The 25,623-nt window shown below is 42.2% G+C and overlaps 1 protein-coding gene across 3 annotated transcripts in view; it reads left to right on the forward strand.

Annotated features, from left to right (window-relative positions):
• Nucleotides 1-613: 613 nt before the first annotated feature.
• Alg9 (ALG9 alpha-1,2-mannosyltransferase) overlaps nucleotides 614-25,623 on the forward strand; it is a 70,201-nt gene continuing 45,191 nt past the window's right edge. Inside the window, exons 1-8 of one of the 3 annotated variants that reach the window (XR_001196443.3) lie at nucleotides 614-890; nucleotides 1,637-1,772; nucleotides 4,462-4,596; nucleotides 10,672-10,742; nucleotides 12,884-12,972; nucleotides 16,158-16,293; nucleotides 18,406-18,493; nucleotides 18,642-18,747. Coding sequence is in view for 2 of the 3 variants with exons in the window: in XM_005069520.4 (XP_005069577.1) it covers nucleotides 757-890; nucleotides 1,637-1,772; nucleotides 4,462-4,596; nucleotides 10,672-10,742; nucleotides 12,884-12,972; nucleotides 16,158-16,293; nucleotides 18,406-18,493; nucleotides 18,642-18,747 (895 nt within the window). In the remaining variant the exon portion in view is untranslated. Of the gene's footprint in view, nucleotides 891-1,427; nucleotides 1,521-1,636; nucleotides 1,773-4,461; nucleotides 4,597-10,671; nucleotides 10,743-12,883; nucleotides 12,973-16,157; nucleotides 16,294-18,405; nucleotides 18,494-18,641; nucleotides 18,748-25,623 lie in introns of those variants that run through there. The other 2 variants (XM_005069520.4, XM_013113013.3) reach the window with 2 other exon arrangements.

The raw sequence follows: 25,623 nt of genomic DNA on the forward strand, positions 1-25,623 counted from the left end.
CTTTCCTTCCTCTTTTTTTTTTTTTTTTTTTTTGGTAAAGTGTTGTTATAAACGCCTCTAAAACCAAGTCTGGACCCCCAGTCCCCTTTAAAAACAAACTCTTCCCAACAAGGGCTTTTGTTGATGTAGCGAAAACAGTATGTTTGTACTCGGTCCTCAATTGGAATGGAATATAGCTCCATTTATTAGCCAGGCATCTCTGGACCTTGGCTTCCTTATCAGTAAAAGCAAGGCGGCTGAGAGAATTAAAAAGCTTGTATGTCAAGTGCCTACAGCTGCACTGTAGTAGCAACACCCGTGATAAATGTCTGCTTGGATTTTCTACATAGCATTTCCTCAAGCTTTCACTTCTCAGTCTGTATTCTGGCCTTACTGGTTTGTGTCTCCATTGCTCTCAACAAGACACAGCAAGGTGTTAAATGTTTAAGCAACCTTTTAGAGACCTCCCCTTAAGTAGCCGCTGTACGGTGCTCCTCCGCACACTACACTTTGTAGCACTGGCAGGTGTAGAGTACTGAGACACGGAAAGAAGCAAATTAAAGGAAGGGAGAAATACTCAGCGTTAGAAGTGGGAGGGCTAGCAGTAGCCTGTCCCCGCCTTCGACAAAATCGGTCCAGTGACACACTATTTTAGTCTTTTCTGCGCATGTCAAGGCTTTTTGTCCCTCGGCGGACACCGTTTCCTAACCAAGCCATGTCTGCGCTTTCGCCGATTCCGTAGCGTGCGGAGTTCTACCCTTTCCCCAGTCGCTTGGCATGGCGAGCCGAAGGGCCCGGCAGCGCCTCAAGGGCGGCGGCAGCGGCAGCGGCGGGGACGCGGGCCCGGCCGTGGAGAAGCTGCGGGAGCTGCTGGGCAGCCGGGAAGCAGGCAGCGCGGAACAGCGGCCAGAGTGCGTGTGCGGCCGGAGGGCGTGGCGGGCGGGAGGGTCGGGCGGCCCAGGGGTCTCCGCTGCGAGCCGGCTCGGCTGGCCAGCGGCTTCGGGTTGATCCTTGCTTACCCCCGCGGGCCCCTGTATTATTGGAGAGCAGCTCTGGCATGCCTCAGATTCAGGGCCACACTGAGCAGGCTTCGTGCTGGTAGAGTTAGCCGAGCCTCTGTGGGAGCTGTTGGCAGGAGAATCTGCCTTTTACACCGGAGTCTCACTTCCTGCTGCTCAGTTGCTCTCCCAGTAGCCCCTGTTTGCTGTTTTCTCTGGGCCTGCAGCCCTCGAATCCATCAGCAAGCCCGTAGCCTGTAGGTGAGGTCTGCAGTAAACTGTCTGATTCACCTGCACTTTGTATTAGGCCTCCATTCATTTGAAGGAGGGGCCAGCCAGCAGAGAAAGTCTTGGCAAGGGATGACCCTAAGAAATGGAGAGAGAGAGAGCATCGTGGCCTTCAAGTGAATGATTAATTGGCTTGAGGTGAAAGGGAGTGTTGCGGGTGTATGAACTGGTGTATGCCCTAAAGCAGGAGGTGGAAGGTGTTGAAAATGCAATCCTGTATTTATTCTGCTCAGACGTGACGAGTCCTTCTTTTAGGTGAATGGCTTTATTGCATTGCCGTCTTTGGCCATTCCTGTCTTTTCTGACTGGGTTTAAGTTTTCGATAGCAGGCTTCTTGATACACTAACGGTTTTGCTTTGCCTTCTGTCCAGGTCTGGAAATAAAGCAGGGCAAGTCTGGGCCCCCGAAGGATCCACTGCTTTCAAATGTCTGCTCTCAGCAAGGCTGTGTGCAGCTCTTCTGAGCAACATCTCTGACTGTGACGAAACATTCAACTACTGGGAACCAGTAGGTGATCTCTTTAGCTGGTTTTTTGTTTTGTTTTACTTTTGCAATCCTAGGGAACCCATGGTCTTGGGCGTGTTAGGCACATGCTTTTCCCCTGGGCTGCTCCCCTAGCCCCCAGTTCTGGGATTTGGCCTTTGATCTTGATTTGGTACTAATGAACAAACAAGTCAAATACAAGTGTGAAAATACTAAAATAAATTGTTTTCACTTTTATATCCCAAAAACTGTTGATTTGGGGCTGGAGAGATGACTCAGTGGGTAAGAGCACTTGTTGCTCAGTCATGAGGATTATAGTTCAAATTCTAGCAGCTAAATTCAAGTGACTCCAAATCCAAATCATGACAGCACAGTGTGGTGGCGCACACCTTTCATCATAGCATTCTGGAAGCAGAGGCAGTGGATCTCTGTGAGTTCAAGGCCAGACTGGTCTACAGAGCAAATGCCGGGACAGCCAGGGCTACATAAAGAGACCCTTTCTTAACAATAAATAAATAAGTAAACAAATAAATATCTGATGCCCTCTCGTGGTCTCCACAGACACACATGCATGCAAACACTCATGCAGACATCCACACATAAATAAAGCAGGTCTTTAAAAAAGCTCAGACTGTTGATTTAAGTAGTTTTGAAGTCTATGACCTTTAGCTGACATACTCAAAGGTGAGACTTATTGTCTTTTAAGTGGTTTTGTAAGTCTAATGCTTGTAGATGTAGGTTTAAAGCTGACAGTTACTCCAAAATTTGAGGGAAGTACAATTATCCATTTCCTTCCTGTCCAGATCCCACTTCCTAGAGGGCAGGTACATTCTTCCACCTTTTAAAGTTTATTTCTTCTGATGTTTGCCAAAATAGTTGTGCTGGCTTATTTTTTGTCAGCTGGACACAAGCAAGAATCATTAGAAAAGGGAGTGGAGAGATTGGGATATAGGCAAGCCTGTAGGACATTTTCTTAATTAGTGATTGATGGGTGAGGGCCTGGCCCATTGCCGGTGGTGTCATCTCTGTGCTGGTTGTCCTGGGTTCTATGAGAAAGCAGGTGGAGCAAGGCATGGAACCCGCCAGTGAACAGCACCTTCCATGGCCTCTGCATCAGCGCCTGCTCCCAGGCTCCTGCCCTGTATGAGTCCCTGTGCTTTCTGCTCTTGATGCTGGACTGTTAAATGGAGCCGTGAGTTTCCTTCTGTTGGTTTGTCCTGTCCAACTTCGATGTGATAGTTCATATATATGTGTGTGTGTGTGTGTGTGTGTGTGTGTGTGTGTGTGTGTGTATATATATATATATATATATATATAGTTTTTTCAAGGAAGGGTTTCTCTGTGTAACAGCCCTAGCTGTCCTGGAAATAGCTACCAGGCTGGCCTCGAACTCACAGAGATCCACTTGCCTCTGTCTCCCAAGTGCTGGAAATAAAGGCGTGTGCCGCTATTGCTCACTTCTTATATTTTATTTTGTTGTATTTTATTAAAGTGAGTGAATGAATGAAAAACCTAGGCACCAGGGTAAAGGTTAACAATTGAACTGTCATTAGAGGGAAAATCGGTTTTCTTCAATAAAGTGAGTGATGCAGGGTATATATCAACCACTCCAGGACAGACTTCATGTTCAGGGTAGTTGACCAATATATGATTGAACTCCACAGTTTTTTTCTTTGTGTGTGTGTGGTTTTATTTGGTTATTGTTTGGTGGGTTTTTTGTTTTCCCCTTTTTGGATGTGTACTTATTTTGTTTTCTTGTATTGGATCATTGTTTCTTTTTTGAGAAAGAACTTTAAGTTGGGTGTGTAGGGAGGGGGAAGATCTGGAGGACTTGGAGGAGGGGACAAATATGATGAAAATATATTTGATTTTGAAAATTGTTTTAAATAATGAAAAATAAAATAATAAAAAAAGAAGAGATATACCCTTTATTCCCCAAGTTGCTTTGTGTAGTGGTGTTTCATCACAGCAAAAGTAGCCCTAGGGAAGACAATAGTGTTACTAATAGTGTGTATGTCTGTCTTACTGGTTGATGAATAGAGCACTGTTGGCCAATAGAGAAGCAAGATAGGTGGGACTAGAAGTCAAGGAGGATTCTGGGAAACAGAGGCACAGTGAGTCACCATGTAGGATGCGAGAGAAGAGGTCCCGACCATTTTTCTGGTAAGAGAAGACCACATTGAAATACTCAGATTAGCAGTTATGGGTTAATAATTAAGTCAGAGCTAGCCAATGAGAAACCGTAGCAAATGGCCAACAGCTTTATAATTAATATAGTGTCCTGTGGGTTCATTTGGGACTGATGAGGCTCTGGGACCAGGCTGTCAGGAAGAATGCACGCTATAATAGTGTACTTGTAATATTGTTTCTTGATTTACATGTTTATGTATTGCTTGCTGACTTCCTAGTACAGGAAGTAAATTTACCCAAACACATTTGTATCAAAAACCAGAGGAAAGATGCTTGCTTAGTGTGTATAATTTAAGGAAAATAAGAGTTTCTCTTTTTGGTTAAACATTATTTTAAGGAAATACAGTAAAAAATTTAGTTTCTTAATTAAAAAATATGAGGTCATTCGTTTCTCTTATGCATTAGTTGCAAATGTTAATTCTCAACATTTTGTCTCTAACAGTTTCGACACAGCATCTCCACCTGTAACCCTTAGGAGGGACTTTGCTAGTACAACCCTGAGCGCATCTGTTTCTGCTTTCAGACACACTACCTCATCTATGGGAAGGGGTTTCAGACGTGGGAGTATTCCCCGGTGTATGCCATTCGCTCATATGCTTACCTGTTGCTGCATGCCTGGCCAGCTGCATTTCATGCACGGATTCTGCAGACTAATAAGGTAAGGTTGGCTAGCCTGATGGCAATCACTTCGATCAATAGGTATGTCTGAGAGCACTTTTGAAAGGGGAAAAATCCACTGACAGTTAGTTAAGAGGCTGATTTCTTTCTCTCCTCCTTTCATTTTGTTGTGTTCTGTAGATGAGTCTGGAATTTTTGGACTCACATTTCCATTTGGACTCCATTTCCCAAATTCCTGTGTTTGTGGGCCTGGGCTATCAGGCCCAACTTTTTTTTCCCCTAAATTGTGTGTGTATGATCACATGTGGGTGTGGGTGTGTTAGCAATGTGGAGGTTAGAGGACAATCTTTTGGATTATGTTAAGTAATGGGACAATGGCCAAGTTGAGTCTGCCTTCATGGAAATTGCAGTTCCTTGGGGGAAGAGAAACATTCAATAATTCAAAATGTAGAAGGTTTATGGGAAAAAAGGACAAAGCATGATGGGGTAGCCCCAAATCTGAGAAGTTTTTAACTGTTATTTTTAAGTGTGTGTGTGAGTGAATGCACACACACACACACACACACACACACACATGCATATGCACACAAGCTTGTGGAGTCCATAGGTATCAGACCCTTGAAGTTGTAGTTACAGGTGGCTTAGCTGCCTTTCGTGTGGTGCTGGGACTTGAACTCCATTCCTCTGGAATTAACAACACATACTTTGTCAACTGCTGAGCCATCTCTCTAGCTCTGGGAATAGAGAGGTCTAATTGAAGGCCTAAGGATAGGAAAAAGGCCTGAGTTATTTATCATATAAATCAGTATGATTCGTAGAGAGTGGCATGGATTAAATGAGTCTGAAAAATAGGAAGAGGCCAAATTTATTTAAGATCTGATAGCATCTATTAGGAAATACTGGTGGGTTTTTTTTTTTGTTGTTGTTGTTGTTGTTGTTGTTAAAGTTTTTGGAAAAGAGCCATGGTTACAGATGGATTTCACAATGATCAGAGAAATAGCACACATAGAAAGTGACAGGACACTAACTCTCCCTTTTTTTTTTTTTCCAAGACAGGGTTTCTCTGTATTGTTTTGGAGGCTGTCCTGGAAAACTCTCTATAGATAAGGCTGGCCTGGAACAGAGATTTGCTTGCCTCTGCCTCCCGAGTGCTGGGACTAAAGGTGTGCACCACCAATGCCAAGCAACACTATCGCTCCCTTTTCTACCAAGTATCTAATTTCTGGCTTTTTAGGCTTTGTTATGCGTGTATGCCTGCAGGTCAGAAGAGGGCACCAGATCTCATTACAGATGGTTGTGAGCCACCACGTGGTTGCTGAGAATTGAACTCAGGACCCCTGGAAGAGCAGCCAATGCTCTTAACTACTGAGCCATCTCTCCAGCCCCATGCTCCCGAATTTGTTAGAGTAAAAATAAGAGTAGAGACCAGCAATTTTCAGTGCTTACATTTTAATATCTAGTTGAGTATCCATTATCACATTGAACTTGATGTTTCTAGAATTGTTCTTCTGTAGCTTACCTTACATTTGTGGTGTGAACAGCATGTGTTCCAATTTCATCCTGTTGCTGTGATAAACATATTCTGACTAAAAGCAACTTGGAGGAAAAGGAGCCGTTTGGCTTATACTTCCAGGTCATAATCCATCATTAAGGGCAGTCAGGGCAGGAACTCAAGCAGGGAGTAAAACAGAAACTATGGAGAAATGCTGCTTTCTGGTATGCCGGCCTGGCTCTTAATCATTTGTCTTTCTTGTTTTTGTAAACTGGCTTATCCTGAACTTACAAAGATCTATCTCTGCCTAGGATTCAAGCTAACTTTTTAGCTAGCTTTTTATACAGTCCAGGTCTATTTTTCTTAGGGATGGTGCTGCCCACAGTGGGCTGGGCCCCCTACATCAATCATCAAACAGTCTCTCACAGATATGGTCCCAGATTATTTTGATTAAGGCAGATCTTCAAGGGTGAGTCTCTTCCCTGATTATGCTAGTTTATGTCACGTGGATAATAAAAACTAACCAGGAAGACTTCCCTTTTGTTCATACTTCAGTCTCTTCTCCCTGGTAGTCAATAGAGACCCACAAATAAAGAGAACTATAGCTTGTAGAGCAGTGGTTCTCAACCTGTTGGATAGGGATACCCTGCATATGAGATATTTACATTATGATTCATAACAGTACAAAATACAGTTACGAAGTAGCAACGAAATAGTTTTATCGTTGGGGGACACCACAACATGAGGAACTGTATTAAAGGGTCCTAGCTGTATTATGGAGGTTGAGAAGCACAGTTGTGGTGTGTTCCCCCACCCCCATCCTAATGGTGAAGAATAAAGTAGGTTGTTGGTGACAGAGTGTGGTGATGTGGCGATGCTTGGCGCTCTACTCATGGCTGCCTTTCCCCCTTCTTGCTACTCCCAGTGTGAGTAGTTCTCTGCTTCTGCATCTGTGTGTGGATTTCTGACAAGACAAGGGTGAGACCCCACACAGAGGCCCTGACTCTTGTTCAGTCTCCATGTAGCTTTGAAGACTAGTGTGCCCTGCAACCGTTCTTCTCTCTGATTTCCTTGTGTCTGTGTTCCCTGGCTGTTAGTGGATGGAATGTGCCTTGTGTATCTGTCATTCAGATTTCCTTTTTTGTGAATTATCCTTTCACATCCTTTACTTGTTTTTTAATTAGGTTTTCTTTTGGGATAGGCTCTCACTCTGTAGGTAGCTGTGACTGGCCTGGTGCTCACTCTGCAATCCAGGTAGCTGCAAATTCCTGGCAGTCCTCCTGCCTCAGCTTCCTGAGTGTGTGATTAAGATGTGAGCCTCCCAAATGGATAGAAGTAGAAAAAAGCCATCCTGAGTGAGATAACCCAGACCCAGAAAGACAAACATGGTATGTACTCACTCATAAGTGGATATTAGCTGTAAAATAAAAGATAACTATGGTATAAACCACAGACCCAGAGAGACAGGTAGCATGGAGAGATGCCTGGATCTCTCTGGGAAGGGGAACTAGAAGGGATTTTGTGAGTGGTCTGATGGCAGGTGAGGAGGGGAACATGAACAATCATTGGTGGGAGATGGAAGGGGAGGGTACTGAAAGAGACTCCTGGAAAGGGAGGCATTTCGGGGCCAGGTAGAAACCTGGCACAAAGGAATCTCCTAGGAATCTACAAGGATGACCCCTGCCAAGATCCCTAGCAATAGCGGATACAAAGCCTGAACTGGCCATCTCCTGTGACCAGATTGGTCTTCAGAAGGGCTTCATCAGTAACTGATAGCAACAGATGCACAGATCCACAGCCAAACATTAGGTGGAGATCAGGGAATCCAGCAGAAGAGGGGGAGAAAGGATTGCAGGAGCCAAAGGGGTCAAGGACACTACACGAAAACTCACAGAATCAACTAACCTGGGTTCACAGAGAATGAACTGACTGACAGTCAGGGAGCCTGCATGGGGCTGACCTAGACACTCTGTATATATGTGATAGTTGTATAGCTTGGTCCTCTTGTAGGACTCCTAACAGTGGGAGCAGAGGCTGTCTCCGACTTTTATTGGCTTTTGGGACCCTACTCCTCATACTGGGTTGCCTTGCCCAGCCTTAATACATGAAGAGGTGCTTAGTCTTATTGCAACTTTATATGCCATGGGAGGCTTGCCCTTTCCTAAACGAAGGAGGAGTGAATTAGGGGAGTGGGAACAGAGGGAGAGTGGGGGGAGACTGGGAGGAGAGGAAGGAGGAAAACTGCAGCTGGGCTGTAAAATAATTAAATAAGTTTATTTATTCAGAAAATAAAATGAGAAAGAATGAAAAAAGACCCGAACCTCCTCACCTAGCTGCTACTGGATTTCCTCCTTTTCTCTCCGGTCTGTAGGTTTTGTGCATGTCCCTTCATGACTTTAGATGTGGGTGTTATTTGTTTAGAGCCCAGCTCTGTTGACTTGCCTGCCGTGTTTTTGCTGGCAAGGGCACCCTGTCAGTTGAAGGAGAAGCAGAAAGAAGCTAGGTGTATACCTGAGGGTAAAGCCAAGGCAGCATACTCAACTCCGCGACAGCCCATTCGTAAGGGAACTAGTCCAGTCCCATGAAGACTTGTCCCACCTGGTGGTGGTGGCGCACGCCTTTAATCCCAGCACTCGGGAGGCAGAGGCAGGTGGATCTCTGTGAGCTCGAGGCCAGGCTGGACCGATAGCCTCCAAAATAATACAGAGAAACCCTGTCTCGTAAAAACAAAACAAAACAAAACAAAACAAAAAAAAGACTTGTCCCTTCAGAGAGAGTACTAACCTATTCATTAAGCAGAACCCACTAAGCCTCCTTGCTGTCTACCAGGACCTACTTCTTGTAAGTTCATCTTCTTAATGTCTGCTCTGGAGACCAAGCTTCTATTACTCAAACACTTAGGGACAAACCATAGCTATAAATTTTCTTTTTCTCATTCTGTTCCTTAGACCTCATTTCTTTTTGCACTTACTGGGACTTTCAGTTAAGTACTGATAAGGGAGCCGATGGCATCATTGTCCTGCTGCTGAACAGTCTTAGACGAGTTCAGTTTTAAACTTTATCTTGTGTATGTGTGTGTCTGTGTGTACAGGAGAGTGCAGGTGTCTACAGGCCAGAAGGAATTGTCAGATCTCCTGGAGCTGGAATTATAGGTGGTTGTGAGCCTCCTGACATGGATGCTGGGAACTGAACCGGGGTCCTCTGAAGGAGTAGTGTGTGATCTACCCTCTGAGCCATCTCTTCAGCTCCAGTTCATTTCTTTAACTTTCAAATGCTCCATAGTATGAGGAGTCCTTATCATAGACACTTGTTTTAAAGTATCTGCCCCTGTGACACCTGTACAGTGTTCATTGTGTAGTAGACTTTCCGTGTTATATTAATGAGTCTGACTCTCGTGGGCTTTTTATGAAACTCTTTTGGGAATTCTGTTAGTTGTAGTGACAAGCATGGGCAATGTTTCCATGTGGGTATTTAACATTTATCTTGCTGTGTATGGAAGCAGAGTTACACTCTAAGGATTCAGTGCTCTTCATGTACAGTGCTCTACTGTGTGAAAGCTAACCATGGGGCTAGAAAGGTGGCTCATCGGGTCCAAGAGCACTGGATGCTCTTCCAGGGGACCGGGGCTCACATCTCAGCAACCACGTGGCAATTGACCACCTTCTGTAACTGCAGCTCCAGGGAATCTGATGCCCTCTTCTGGCCTCCTTGAGCACTGCATGAAAGTGGTGAACAGCATGCAGGGAAAGCACACATACACATAAAATAAAAATAAGTAAATCTTAAGAGCCAGTCAATACAACACAACCCTTATTGTTATTTTTACTAAACTTATGCCAATGATTAGTCCATAGTACACATGTTTAGAAGATAGGAGTTAAATACCCAGTACGCTGCCATATCTCCTCTTAACCAGTGTGTCTTTCAGATGCATGTAATTTCCAGAGCTGTAATGCTGTCATATTTCGTAAATAATCGGTATTTAAATTTTTATGGCTGTTTAACAAGTGCTTTTTAGCCAGGTGAAGTGGCTTATATGTACAATCCTAGCAGTTGGGAGGCTGAAGCAAAAGGATTGCTATAGGCTTTAAGTCATCCTGGGATCCATAGGGAGTTCCAGGGTAACTTGAGCTATAGTGTGAGATTCTGTATTAAAAGGGAGAGGAAGGGAGAAGAAGAGAACTAGTTGGTGAGCAGCAAATGCAAGGTATCACAGGTTTTTCCATCTTTGCAACCCCGAGTGTTTATACTTGTTCAGTACTCTGAAATGGATGCAGCATGGTTACTTACATATCTACTTTCATTGGATATTTGTAGTTTTTACTACATTAATAGTGATGCAGTAGATGTTTTTATGAATGGTGTCTCCCACTCCTCCTGCAGTAAAAGAAGTAGGTATACTGAGTCTGGGGATGTGAAAGTTTGTGTGGTTCTCAATAAATTCAGCTTTTCAGGAGGATTATACCAGCTTATAGCACAGTTTACTGACAACAAATGAGAACTTTTCATCCTTCAGCAAATCCTACCGGTGCGCACCACCACAACTGGCGAGAACTTTTCATCCTTACAAACTTTTAGGCTCCTGTTGCTAACTTCTGTGTTTTTTCTCTGGGTTTCTTTCAGATTCTTGTCTTCTACTTTCTGAGATGTCTCCTGGCTTTTGTGAGCTGTATTTGTGAACTTTACTTTTATAAGTAAGTATCAAAACTTTGCATCCAAAAGTACTAAGGACCTCAATGTAGCACAGATCTCTGACAGCTCAGGCAGCTGTCAGAACACTTTGCTTCTCTCTTGGGGTGCTGTAGCTGGAGGGTGACGCCTTGTCTAGAAAGTAATGAGGAGCAGTGCTTCCAGCTACTGTTCCCATTGGCATACCTGTGGTTTTAATTTGCAGTACATGTCTCTCTAGTCTTGGCAGGCTTTGAAACCTTATTTTGGGTTCTGAGTGATTTACTTCTTCCCTAGAGCAGAGCTGATGGGAGAGTATTCCCAGTGTAAGATTCCACTTTCAATTGTACTCAATACATTGCCTCACACCAGTCGAGCTCTCAGTTGATTGACTATTAATGAGTCCATTATACATTAAGTATTCTAGCAATAAAATAGCTGCCTTTTAAAAAATGTCCCACATAAGACCATTAAATTTAATAGTGCCTTAACACATTAAAAGAGATACTCAGACTTACAGATCATTATTAAAAGTCTTCCCATAGTTAGATGTGCCAGATTAAAATGGATTTTTGGCTTTGACTCTGAGAGTGGAGGTAAAAACAAAACCAGTGCTCCCTCTGGGGACTGTAGCCATAAATTGGTTTTCATGTGGATTTGGGTCTGATTTCAAATCATCCATCTCATCTCCTAAGTCCTGGATTAGTAGAGGTCCCATGCATCATGTAAAAATTTCCCTGGAAAACTGGACTCTTAACCCAGATGTCAGAAAATCACTGAGAATAAAAGTGTGATGAAGTCAGGCTGGGTGTAGTTGCTTTATGTTGACTATAGATATATATATGTGTATATATATACACATACACATATATAGATATATATACATATGTATGTGTTATATCAGTAAGATTTATATAATTTTGACATTTAAAACTCAGTAGATAGTCTAAACAGATTAAGACTGTTAATAAAGTAAGAAAATGAAAGATAAATTTGAAGAAATTTCTAGGAATAAAATATAGAGAAAAAATGTAGAGGAAGTTATGTGGAAGGTATCTAGATCTGATTAGAGATGAGAAGAGGTAGTATTCAGGGAAGTATAGCTCACATTTTTCAGAGTTAGTAGGAAAGGGTGGTAATCCATAAATTCAGTAAGTCTTGCATCGTAATATGAGAATATAAAAAGGACTTAGTGAAATTGTGTTTACACAGTTGAACTCAGTGAGAGGTTTTGTTGTTGGTTTTTGTTTGCTTATTAATTTATTTACTTTTTCAAGACAGAGTTTCTCTATGTAACTCTCTGGCTGTTCTGGAACTCACTTTGCAGACCAGGCTGGCCTTAAACTCACAGAGATCCACCTGCCTCTATGTCCCAAGAGCTGGGACTAAAGGCGTGGGCTATCACAGCCAGTGCTGGACTAAAGGCGTGGGCTATCACAGCCAGTGCTGGACTAAAGGCGTGGGCTATCACAGCCAGTGCTGGACTAAAGGCGTGGGCTATCACAGCCAGTGCTGGACTAAAGGCGTGGGCTATCACAGCCAGTGCTGGACTAAAGGCGTGGGCTATCACAGCCAGTGCTGGTATTGATTTTAGTCAGGGTTTGTTCATGTGTTAGGCATGTCCTCATTCAGACCTGTTTCATCTGTGTTGAGAACAGCCTTTGCTGAACAACTCTGTGCTAGGCACTTTATTATTTTCCCCACATTAACCCTCACAGAAACTTTATGTAGGCGTAGTTGCTAACTGCTAGTAAATGGCAGAGTCAGAATTTGAACCTGCTTGAACCCGAGGTCTGTTACTTCTCATTAAACCATGCTATTTCCCCTTTGCTAGAAGACATCATTTTAAATATACAGCTTTTCTTAAACAAGACGCCTTTCTTCTGTGCCAAGAGTAAGAAATCAATTTCTTATGCACATGAAATTCCTAATGACTTTTAAACACATTTCCTCTTAAGGAGCTTTTCTGTGTCAAGAGTAAAAGGTTTGGGTTTCTTATGCATAGGGAATTGCTAACATGTCTAGACAGTTCTATATTTGACTTTAGCTCTTCATTGTTATTTCTCACACAGGCCTCCAGTTCTTCTTTTCTTTGCGATGTCTGTCTGTGAGTATCCACAATATTAATGGTCTTTACAATATTAATGAGCGATATCTTTTCTTCAAGGGCTGTGTGCAAGAAATTTGGGCTACATGTGAGTCGAATGATGCTGGCCTTCTTGGTGCTCAGCACTGGCATGTTTTGCTCATCATCTGGTAAGTAGAAGGGTAGATGAAGGGGTAGCGAGTTTGCCTTCCTATACAGTTGTATTGAAAGGAAGCAATTGTCTAACAAGGTTACAAACACGAATGCTTGGCAGGTCACTGTTGTTGACCCGCACAGATTCATGAGTAGTAGAACTGCAGTCTTGCAGGATACTTTCTGTTCCCCCCTCTTCCTAATGGCTCACTTCCTTTCTTGGTCATTAGGAAGAGGGAAGTATTTTTGATTGATAATTCTGTTTTTCTGTTTTCTGCCTGTTATTTGAGTTGGTTTTTGTTTGTTTGTTTTTGTTTTGTTTTGTTTTTTTCTGAGATAGGGTTTCTCTGTGTGGCTTTGGACCCTGTCCTGGCACTCGCCTTATAGTCCAGGCTGGCCTTGAACTCATAGAGAACTCATATATTGTCCCAGTCACACCATTGTCACCTATATTAAGGGAGTCTAGTTCTGTTTTATGCAGGTTCCCCATTTGTCAGACTAGAGTTAGTGATCTCTCACTGGCTTAGGTCAGCTGATTCTATGGGTTTCCCCATCATGGTCTTGACTCCTTTGTTCGTATTACTGCTCCTCCCTTACTTTGATTGTACTCCAGGAGCTCAGCCCATTGGTTACTTTTGGATTTCTGCATCTGCTTCCATCTGTTTCTGGAAGAGGGTTCTAGCTTCTCTCAGGTTGTGGATTGTAGACTGGGTATCTTTTGCTTTATGTCTGGTATCCACTTATGAATGAGTACATACTATATTTGTCTTTCTGGGTCTGGGCTACCTCAATCAGGATGTTTTTTTTTCTAGTTTTGTCCAGGCATTTATTTTTATAGTAAGCATCTGGACACTTAGAGTAAAGGTTCTAAGTAGGACTGGTGGACTAAGCTAAGACAGCCTACTGCAAAAGATAGGTTGTTCCTAATTCTCCAGAAAAATTATCTTGCTAAATTATTTCAATTTTAGTTTATGCTTATATAATCAAGAATCTAGTCCATATACAAAATATACAAAAGAATGCCTTGTACAGAGCTACATGGTTAGCATTTTCATTGAATATGTCAAAATGAATGTTCTGTAGTAACCTCTGGGCTCCACCCTAGACCAGCCTTGAAATTCACTGTAGTTAATATGTCTGCTTCACCAACATTAGCAGAGACCTTAGATATTTTCACTCTTTTTTTTTTTTTTTTTTTGGTTTTTCGAGACAGGGTTTCTCTGTATTGTTTTGGAGGCTGTCAGTCCAGCCCGGCCTCGAACTCTTGTACTCTGCATTGGCAGCTAGAATTGACTTCAGTGTTATTTAGCATCGATCTGTGAAAGTTTTTTCTCACATGTTCTATGTTTTAATTACTATACTAATCCAGAAACAGATTTGTATGTATGGGGCACTTCCTGTGAGTATCTTTAGTTTTCCAGTGTCAGTTTGAGGCACTCATGAATTCAGTCTTTACTGTAGAGCCTTCGAAGTAGACCCTTGCTGAGTGTCTTAAATCTCTTGCCTATTCATTGTAGTTCTTGTTAGAATCGAATGAGTTTTCTGTTCCAGGAATAGGGTCTTATAAGAAGCCACATTTTTGTTTAAATTTGTTGAGAATATTTTGCTGTTGTTGCAAAGGCCTTGAGTGAGTTCAGACTGTTGCATTTCATGACAAAGTTATGGTAGAAGTAATAATTTAGGGGCTATGCCAAGGCCAGAATGTAGCTCTGAGCCTTGACAAGGCTTCCTAGAATCTCTGTAGGGTCCAGGTATGAACCAGGATATTATCAGAAGATGAGCTGAAGGAACCAGCACATCGTCTGCAATGGGTCTAAGTCTTTTGAATCATATTCCCTGCATGGAAATAAAGTCAGAGGTCCCTGGATCTTTGTAAGGTTTTTTTTTTTTTTTTAAGATTTATTTATTTATTGGGCTGGAGAGATGGCTCAGTGGTTAAGAACACTGACTGTTCTTCCAGAGGTCCTGAGTACAATTCCCGGCAACCACACAGTGGCTCACAACCACCTTGAATGAGATCTGGTGCCCTCTGCTGGCATGCAGGCAGAAGGCTGTATACATAATACATACAATATTTAAAAAAAAAAAACCCTCTCCCAAGAGGATGTCAAAAAAAAAAGATTTATTTATTTATTTTTTATGTATATGTATCCCTGCAGGCCAGAAGAGAGCACCAGATCTCATTACAAATCGCTGTGAGCCACCATGTGGTTGCTAGGAATTGAACTCAGGAAGAGTTCAATTGAACTTTGGAAGAGCAGGCAGTGCTCTTAACTGCAGAGCCATCTCTTTAGCCTGACATTTTTGTTAAGTTTTGAATTTAGGTGCAGACCAGGAAAGGAATGGATGGCTAGGATTGTGTAACTTGGGGACTTGTGTACGTGGAAAAAAGGTGTGAGGAAATAAAAATCAGTGCATTTTGTTTTCTGAAAAGGAATGTCCTCCGACTACCCATTCATTTCATTCCCTTCCTCCCGTTTTTTGTGTATTTCTTTCTATCCGGGTCTCATGGCCCAAGACAGGGTCTCTTGTGTCCTCAGGCTTGCTGTATAACTGAAGATGCCCTTGAACTTCTGATCTTCTTGCTTCTACCTCCCAAGGGCTGGGATTATAGGTGTGTGCCACTATGCCCAGTTTTTTGTGGTCCTAGGAATTGAACCCAAGGCTTTGTGCATTTTAGGCAAGCACTCTGTCAACTGAGCCCATGTCAGTAGCCTTGCTGTGATGTCCTTTTGTTTATATGTTTCTCTTATTGGTTGATGAATAAAACACTGTTTGGCCAATAGAGGAAGGAAGATAGACAGGATTAAGAGACGAGGAGAATTCTGGGAAAGGTAGGCAGAGAGAGACGCCATATAGCCGGCAAGAGAGTAACAGGTTTGGGCATTCTCCAGTAAGCCAAGACCTGGTGGAAATTCATAGATATAGAAATGGGTGAATAATTAAGATGGAGCTAGCCAATAAGAAGCCATAGCCAGTGGCCATTAGTTTTATAATTAATATAGTGTCCATATGTTCATTTGGGGCTGAAGTAGCAGGACCTGGTGGGACAAGAGAAACTCCAGCTATATTACTGCTTGTTTCTAATAGTGTTTTCCAAAAATAACTCTGTAATTATTGGCATTTTGCAGTGTAAGTGGATTTTTAAAAAGCATATGTACTCTCAGACTCTTGTTTCTTTTTCATTTCTTTACTCTTGTAGCATTCCTTCCTAGCAGCTTCTGCATGTACACGACATTGATTGCTATGACTGGATGGTATATGGACAAGACACCCATTGCTGTGCTGGGAGTAGCAGCTGGGGCTATCTTAGGGTGGCCATTCAGTGCAGCCCTTGGGTAAGAAATTTAAGTTATTCTTCTCCTGTAGGTCACTGGACATCTGGTCAATCCTAATGTTGTACAGCCAGCAACTAAAGTTAAAGGAATCAGTTTGACTGATGAAGACTCTGGGAACAAAAGCTTATTGTTTTTTCATGTGATTTATTCTAATGAAAGTAATGACTACTTAGCTTCTGCTGAATGCTAGACGTTGCTAGCATTAACAAACCTTTCATAAATTTTATTTCTAAATTTTACAATTCTGCAAGAAAATATAATAATTAATATTTTTTTGGTGGGGGTGGTGTTGGTTTTTTTTTGAGACAGGGTTTCTCCGTGTAGTTCTGGCTGTTGTGGAACTTGATCTCTAGACTAGGCTGTCCTTGAGTTCACAGAGATCTGCCTGCTTCTGCCTCCCAGGTGCTGGGATGAAAGGCATGCACCACCACCTCCCAGCAATAATTAGTATTTTATAAATGAGAATATAGACAGTAAGATTTGAGATAATTTGCCTCTAACATTATCCTTGCAAGTGCTTTCATTAGCATGTATTAGTTTTACATCCTGGATTTCACTGTGGCATTTTCATGTATGCAATGTATTTCAGCCATATCCTTCTCTGTGTTACTCTGTTGTTGTCGTCGGGCCCACAGCCCCTTCCTCTTTCTTCTGAAGCTTGCTGTTTTCTCACACTGTTCTATTATTTGCTGTGTATTTTCCTTGTCACCCAGAATTGAAATGTTCCCTTTTGTCCTTTTCTAAAAAAACCCATTTTTATGTGCAAGGGTGCATGTACCACATGTATACAGTATTCCTGCAGGCTAGAAAAGGGCATCAGATGCCCTGGAACTGAGCTGCGAGGTGGATCCTCTGGAAGAGCAGCCCATGCGCTTAATCGCTAAGGCATTTCTCCTACATCCCTTCCTCTTTCTTGCTCCAGTGTCTTTCGGAGTTCAGTTGTGTCCACTGTCTTCCATACTCGTTGTTTCTGCTACTTCTTTCCTGGTTTGTGCTGCCTTAACCTCTTGACTATACTAGAGAATTGGTTCAGTGATTAAGATCACATGCTGCTCTTGTAGAGAACCTGCATTTGGTTCCCAGCCTCCATGTTGGGTGGCTCACAACTGCCTGTAACTACAGTTCCAGGGAATCTGACACCGTCTTCTGGACTTTGCAGGCACCAGCACTCACATATACAAATACATATTATACACATAATTAAAATATAAACCTTCATAGTTGTTAATGTTATTTTAAATATACAATTTCATATTTTTGAAAGTACCTATAGGGTATAGTGCAGTAGTAAAATGTTTGCCTAGAATGTATAGCAACAAATAAACAAACAGCAGGTTTAATGAGGTGAACTTTTTGGAGACTGGGGAGATTTGCCTTAGGACTGAGGTTCAATCCCTGGCACCCACTTAAAAGTCAGGCGTGGTGCTTGTGAAATCCCAGGGCTGGAGTGGACACTGAAAAGTTCCTAGAGCTCACTGGTCTCGCCGAATTGATAAGCTCTAGGGTCAGTGGTTGACCCTCTCTCAAAAAAATACGATGGAGAGCCACTGAGGGAGAGTTGTCTCGGCAGTAGACCCTTGCTGTACAAATCTGGAGATCTGAGTTTGATCCCTGGAATCCTCATACGTGTGGAAGGCACATAACTGACTCCTCAGGGCAGTTTATTCTCTGACCTCCACATACGCCCTGGCATATGTACCTGCAGACACACACACATGAAAATCTAGTTATTTACAGGTTAAAAACATATAGTAAAACCCTAGTTAATTTCAGAAGGGTAGGTGAGTATTTGTCAGGTAGGTGTAGGGTAACAGTGCACATGAGTTTATAATGATTATGTCTTGCATGCCCAGTACATGTAGATGGGTGTCAAGACGGTCTAGCAGCGCAGTGCTGTTTCTTGTCCATCTGTGGCAAACATCTTTTGATGGGTCCTCGGAAAGACCAGTTTCCTTTTGAGAAGACACCTCATCACATACGAGCTTCCTTTCTTCTCTGCCCCTGGGAGAGCAGTTTGCTTCTGCGCTCAGCATAGGCTTGTGTGGCTCTGTGCGGCTCTGTCCCGAGAACTTAGTGCTTTACTAACCCTTACTGTGTTTCTCTGTTGAATAGTTTACCCATCGCCTTCGACTCACTGGCCATAAAACACAGATGGAAGAGTTTCTTTTGTTGGTCACTGGTGGCCCTAATTCTTTTCCTGGTGAGTTTCATTTTCCTTGTTTCACTCTCATGTTCTGAGTAGTTTCTGATGCAGGGAAGCAAACATCAGGAGTTCATTTTATTTTTCATTCTGAAGTTTTTCCAGTAGCAGTTTGAAAGCTACATCTGATGTTTTTCTTTTACTTTAGGTGCCCGTGGTGGTCATTGACAGCTACTATTATGGGAAGTTGGTGATTACACCTCTCAACATTGTTCTGTATAATGTCTTCACTTCTCATGGGCCTGATCTTTATGGTAATGTAAGACTTTAGAAAATTTGAGGGAAAAGTAGAAAACAGCATAATTTACCTGAGCTTTACAATTTTAATCTGGTTTTCTCATTTCTTTAACTATATCCATCCCTCCTACATCCCTCCCTATGTGATTCAGGTGTAGTTCAAATTGGCCTTGAACTCTTTTTTTCTCCCCCGAACTTTTAAAATTTATTTATTCATTCATTTTTTACATTTTTTAGAAGAGCTTGTTCCAATTATCAATCCCAGCTCCTTCTCCCTCCCCCTCCCATATCCATCTCCCCCCCGCCATTCCCCCCAGCCTCCCACCCTATCCCCACTCCCTTCCACATAGGGGATATCCAGAGTTTCTCATTTCACTCAGGGCAGGGTCCAGGCACTCCCCTAAGAGTCCAGGCTGAGAGAGCATCCCTCTTTGTGTTACGGACACATGAAGTCCATTTGTATGTCAGGGATAAACACTGATCTACTTCCCAGGGCCCCATAGGTTGCCCAGGCCTCCTCACTGACTCTCACACTCAGGGGGTCTGGATCGTCCCATGCTAGCCTCCCAAGCTGTTGGTCTGGGGTCCAAGAGCTCCCACTTGTTCAGGTCAGCCTTTTCTGCTGGTTTCGCCAGCCCATTCCTTGCCAATTTACTCATTACTCTCTCTGTCACTGGGTTCCATGGGTTCAGTTCAGTGTTTAGTTTTGGGTGTCTGTCTCTGCTTCCATCAGTCACTGGAGAAGGTTCTAGGATGGCATATAAGGTAGTCGTCAAGTTCATTATCAGGAATGGGCATTTAAGGTAGTCTATCCACTATTGCTTAGCTTGCCAGTTGGTGTCATCCTTGTAGATCACTAGAGGTCTCACTGGTGCCAGATCTCTCTTCAAACCTATAATGACTCCCTCTATTATGGTATTTCTCATCCTGTTCGCTCCCTATTCTTCCCCCAACTCAACCTTCTTGCTCCCCCATGACCTACTCTCTCCTTCTCTTCTCCCCCTCTCTTCTTCCCAGCTCCCACTCCCCCTCACCCCCTGCTGTGCTCCCAATCTGTTCAGGAGATCTTGCCTCATTCCTCTTCTCTGGGGTACCATGCATATCTCTCTTAGGTTCTTTTCTGTTTCCCAGACTCTCTGTCAGTGGAATTGCAGACTGGCACTCCCCTGATCCATGTCTAAAATCTGTATATGAGTGAGTACATGCCATGTTTTTCTTTTTGTGACTGGGTTACTTCACTCAGGATGGTTTCTTCTAGTGCCATCCATTTGCCTGCAAATTTCAAGATTCCATTGTTTTTCTCTGCTGAGTAGTACTCCATTGTGTATATGTACCACATTTTCTCTATCCACTCTTCAGTTGAGGGCCATCTAGGTTGCTTCCAGGTTCTGTCTATTACAAATAATGCTGCTATGAACATAGTGGAACAGATGTCCTTGTTGTGTGAATTTGCATCTTTTGGATATATGCCTAAGAGTGGAATTGCTCGGTCTTATGGTAGATTGATTCCCATTTTCCTGAGGAATCTCCATACTGATTTCCAAAGTGGCTGTACGAGTTGGCACTCCCACCAGCAGTGGAGGAGTGTTCCCCTTTCTCCACATCCTCTCCAGCATAAATTGTCGTTGGTGTTTTTTATTTTAGCCATTCTGACGGGTGAGATGGTATCTCAGAATTGTTTTGATTTGCATTTCTCTGATGGCTAAGGATATTGAGCACTTTCTCAAGTGTCTCTCAGCCATTTTAGACTCCCCTATTGAGAATTCTCTATTTAGTTCTATACTTCACTTTTTAATTGGATCCTTTGGTGTTTTAGAGACTTGCTTCTTGAGTTCTTTGTAAATCTTGGAGATCAGCCCTCTGTCAGATATGGGGTTAGTGAATATCTTTTCCCAGTCTGTGGGCTGCCTTTTTGTCTTGTTAACTGTGTCCTTTGCCTTACAGAAGCTTCTCAGTTTCAGGAGGTCCCATTTGTTAATTGTCGATCTTAGTGTCTGTGCTACTGGTGTTATCTTCAGGAAGCTGTCTCCTGTACCAATTCGTTGAAGAGTATCTCCCACTTTCTCTTCTAAGAGTTTCAGTGTAGCTGGATTTATGTTGAGGTCTTTGATCCATTTGGACTTAAGTTTTGTACAAGGCGATAAACATGGATCTATATGCAGTCTTCTGCATACCAGTACCCAGTTATGCCAGCACCATTTGTTGAAGATGCTTTCTTTTTTGCATTGTGTAATTTTAGCTTCTTTGTAAAAAATCAAGTGTTCATAAGTGTGTGGGTTAAAATCAGGGTTTTCAATTGATTCCATTGGTTTACCTGTCTATTTTTGTGCCAATACCAAGCTGTTTTCAGGACTATAGCTCTATAATAGAGCTTGAAGTCAGGGATAGTGATGCTTCCTGAAGTTCCTTTATTGTACAGGGTTGTTTTAGCTATCCTGGGTCTTTTGTTTTTCTATATAAAGTTGAGAATTGTTCTTTCAAGGTCTGTGAAGAATTGTGCCAGTAATTTGATATGGATTGCTTTGAATCTGTAGATTGCTTTTGGCAAGATTGCCATTTTCATTATGTTGATCCTACTAATCCAAGAGCATGGGAGATCTTTCCATTTTCTGGTATCCTCTCTGATTTCTTTCTTTAGAGACTCAAAGCTCTTGATATACAGGTCTTTCACTTTTTTGGTTAACATTATCCCCAGATATTTGATGTTGTCTATGGCTATTGTAAAGGGTGATGTTTCTCTGATTTCTTTCTCAGCCAAGTTATCATCTGTATATAATAGGGCTACTGATTTTTTTGAGTTAACCTTGTATCCTGCAACTTTGCTGAAGGTGTTTATCAGCTGTAGGAGTTCTCTTGCGGAGTTTTTTTGGGTCACTTATGTAAACTATCATATCATCTGCAAATAGTGAAAGTTTGACTTCTTCCTTTCCAATATGTATCCCCTTGATCTCCTTTTGTTGTCTTATTGCTCTAGCTAGAACTTCAAGTACAATATTGACGATATATGGAGAGAGTGGACAGGCTTGTCTTGTTCCTGATTTTAGAGGAATTGTGTTGAGTTTCTCTCCTTTTAGTTTGATGTTAGCTGTTGGTTTACTATATATTTTATTATGTTCAGGTATGTTCCTGTTATCCCTGATCTCTCTAGGACCTTTATCATGAAGAGGTGTTGGATTTTGTCAAAGGCTTTTTCAGCATCTAGTGAGATGATCATGTGATTTTCCTTTGCAGTTTGTTTATGCGGTGGATTACATTGATAGATTTTCGTATGTTGAACCATCCCTGCATTCCTGGGATGAAGCCTACTTGATCATTGTGGATGATTTTCTGATGTGTTCTTGGTTACAATTTGCTAGTATTTTATTGAGTATTTTTGCATTGATGTTCATGAGGGAAATTGGTCTGTAGTTCTCTTTCTTAGTTGTGTCTTTGTGTGGCTTGGGTACCAAGGTAATTGTAGCTTCGTAAAAAGAGTTTGGCAGTGAACCTCCTGCTTCTATTGTGTGGAACACTTTGAGGAGTATTGGGATTAGCTCTTCTTTGAATTTCTGGTAGAATTCTGCACTGAAGTCACCTGGGCCTGGGTTTTTTTTGGTTGGATGGATGACTTTTGATGACTGCTTCTATTTCATTAAGGATTATAGGTCTGCTTAGATTGTTTATCTGTTCTTGATTTAGTTTTGGCAAGTGATATCTATCCAGAAAATTGTGCATTTCCTTTAAATTTTCGAATTTTGTAGAGTACAGGTTTTCAAAGTATGCCCTGATGGTTCTCTGGATTTCTTCATTGTCTGTTGTCATGTCCCCCTTTTCATTTCTGATTTTGTTAGTTAGCGTGCTCTTTCTCTGCCTTTTTGTTAGTTTGGACAGAGGTTTGTCTATCTTGTTGATTTTTCTCAAAGAAACAACTCTTTGTTTCATTGATTCTTTGCAATGTTTTCCTGGTTTCTACTTGATTGATTTCAGCCCTCAATTTGATTTTTCCTGGTGTCTACTCCTCCTGGGTGAGCTTGCTTCTTTTTGTTCTAGAGCATTCAGTTGTGCTATTAATTCTCTAGTGTGACTGTTCTGCCATTTCTTCATGTGGGCACTTAGCACTATGAACTTTCCTCTCAGCACTGCTTTCAAAGTGTCCCATAAGTTTGGGTATGTTGTGTCTTCATTCTCATTGGATTCCAGGAAATCTTTAATTTCTTTTTTTATTTCTTCCTTTACCCAGGGATGGTGCAATTGTGCATTGTTCAATTTCCATGAGTTTGTAGGGTTTCTGCGTTTTGTGTTATTGTTGAATTCTAATTTTAATGCATGGTGGTATGATAAGATACAGGAGGTTTTCCCAATTTTTTTGTGTCTGTGGAGGTTTGCTATGTATCAGATTATATGGTCGATTTTAGAGAAGGTTCCATGTGGCACTGAGAAGAAGGTATATATCCCTTTGTGTTTGGATTTAATGCTCTATAGATGTCTGTTAAACCCAGTTGGGTCATAACTTCTGTTAGTTCTTTTGTTGCTTTGTTAAGTGTCTGCTGGAGGTCCTGTCTAGTGGTGAGAGCAGAGTGTTAAAGTTTCTACTACTAGTGTGTGAGATTTTATGTGCGATTTGAGCTTTAGTAAAGTTTGTTTTACGAACGTGGATGGCTTTGTATTTGGGGCATAGATGTTCAGAATTGAGACTTCATCTTGATGGACTTTTCCTTTGAATATGAAATGTCCTTCATCTCTTTTGATTGATTTTTAATTTGAAGTCTAATTTGTTAGATATTAGGATTGCTACACCAGCTTGTTTCTTGGGTCCGTTTGATTGGAAAATCTTTTCCCAGCCCTTTACTCTGAGGTAACGTCTGTCTTTGACGTTGAGATGTGTTTCTTGTATGCAGCAGAACGATGGGTTCTGTCTTCATATCCATTCTGCTAGTCTGTGTCTTTTTATAGGCAAGTTGAGACCGTTGACATTGAGAGATATTAATGACCATTGATTGTTGATTCTTTTTGTTTTTCATTTATTGGTAGTGGTGTTATTGTGTGTAGGTTCTCCTCCCTTTTTCTTTTGATGTTTGGTAAAGTGGGATTATCTATTGCCTATGTCTTTGTGAGTGTAGTTATCTTCGTTGGGTCGAAGTTTTCCTTCCAGCACTTTCTGTAGGGCTGGATTTGTGGATATGTATTGTCTAAATCTGGCTTTGTCATGGAATATTTTGTTTTCTCCATCTATGGTAATTGAAAGCTTTGCTGGATACAGTAGTCTGCGCTGGCATCTTTGTTCCCTTAGCGTTGTAGGACATCTGTCCAGGATCTTCTGGCTTTCATAGTTTCCATTGAGAAGTCGGGTATAATTCGGATAGGTCTGCATTTATATGTTACTTGGCCTTTTTCTTTAGCTGCTCTTAATATTTTCTCTTTATTCTGTAGGTTTGATGTTTTGATTATTATGTGGCAAGGGGACTTATTTTTCTGGTCCAGCCTATTTGGTGTTCTATAAGATTCTTATACTTTCATAGGCATATCCTTCTTTAGGTTAAGGAAATTTTCTTCTATGATTTTGTTGAATATTTTTTCTGTACCTTTGAGCTGTATTTCTTCGCCTTATTCTCAAGTTTGGCCTCTCCACGGTGTCCCATGTTTCCTGGATATCTTGTGGTAGGGATTTGTTGGACTTGAGATTTTCTTTAGTTGATAACTGTATATCCTCTAATGAGTCTTCAACACCTGAGATTCTCTTTTCCATGTCTTGTATTCTATTGGGGATACTTGCATCTGTAGTTCCTGATTGTTTACCCAGCTTTTCTATTTCCAGCATCCCCTCATTCTGTTTGTTCTTTATTGTTTCTATTTCAGCTTTCAATCCTTCATCTGGTTGAGTTGTTTCCTTCATTTGTTTTTTTTTTTTTTCTTGGTTCTCTTTAGATTCTTTAAGATAAATATTTTGGTTGTCTTTTCCTCCATTTCATGTATTTTTTTTGTTTATTCTATTTCTTTAAGGGATTTCCTCATTTCCTCTTTGAGGGTCTCTATCAGCTTCATAAAATAATTTTTAAGGTCTGTCTCTTCTGCTTTAACTATGTTGTGCTTTTCAGGTCTTACTGGTGTGGGGTCTCTAGATTCTGGTGAGTCATATTGGTCTTTCTTTTGCTGAGTGTGTTCTTATACTGTCTTCTTCCTATCTCTTCTTCCAGTGGGTGCAGGTGGGGTCTCTCTTTGTCCACTGCTCTCCTTCTTTCCTGAGGCTGGGCATGCCGGGGGTGGGGTCTAAAAGGGCTTAAGTCTTTCCTGTGTGGGCGGGTACTCTCGATGCCAGGAGCAGCCCCTGGAAGATTGAGGGAGTTGGTGGTGGTCAGGGAAGTGGTCCCAGGAGGACCCAAGGTCACCTGGAGCTGGGTGTGCAGGTGTGGGGAGAGCTGTGGGTTGGGTCTGGGAGGACTGACGTCTTTCCTGTGTGGGCAGGTCTTCTGGATGCCAGCAGCAGCTCCCCCGGAAGATTGAGGGAGCAAGTGATGGGCGGGGAAGGGGTCCCAGGAGGACCCAAGCTCACCTGAAGCTGAGTGCACCACCAAGGATGGGGTCTGGAAGGACTGACAGCTTTCCTGTGTGGGTGGGTCCTCTCGATGCAAGGAGCTGGCCCCCAGAAGATTTAGGGAGTGGGTGATGGGCAGGGGAGGGTCCCAGGAGGACCCAAGTTCACCTGAAGCTCGGCCTTGAACTCTGGATCCTCCTCCTCCATTCTAGTACTGGAATAATAGCATGTGCTGACCAAATGTGACATTTTGTGCTGTGTTGTTTTCTACCTAACACATGACTTTTGACTGTAGTGCAGTGATAACATAGCCCTGTGTCTCCTTGACTGGAGTGGTCAGCACTGACCCTCCGTGCTGTTGAACATTATCCCCAGATCCAGA

Source organism: Mesocricetus auratus, unplaced genomic scaffold (assembly GCF_017639785.1).
Source record: "Mesocricetus auratus isolate SY011 unplaced genomic scaffold, BCM_Maur_2.0 Super-Scaffold_100022, whole genome shotgun sequence".
Classification (NCBI taxonomy): Eukaryota; Metazoa; Chordata; class Mammalia; order Rodentia; family Cricetidae; genus Mesocricetus; species Mesocricetus auratus.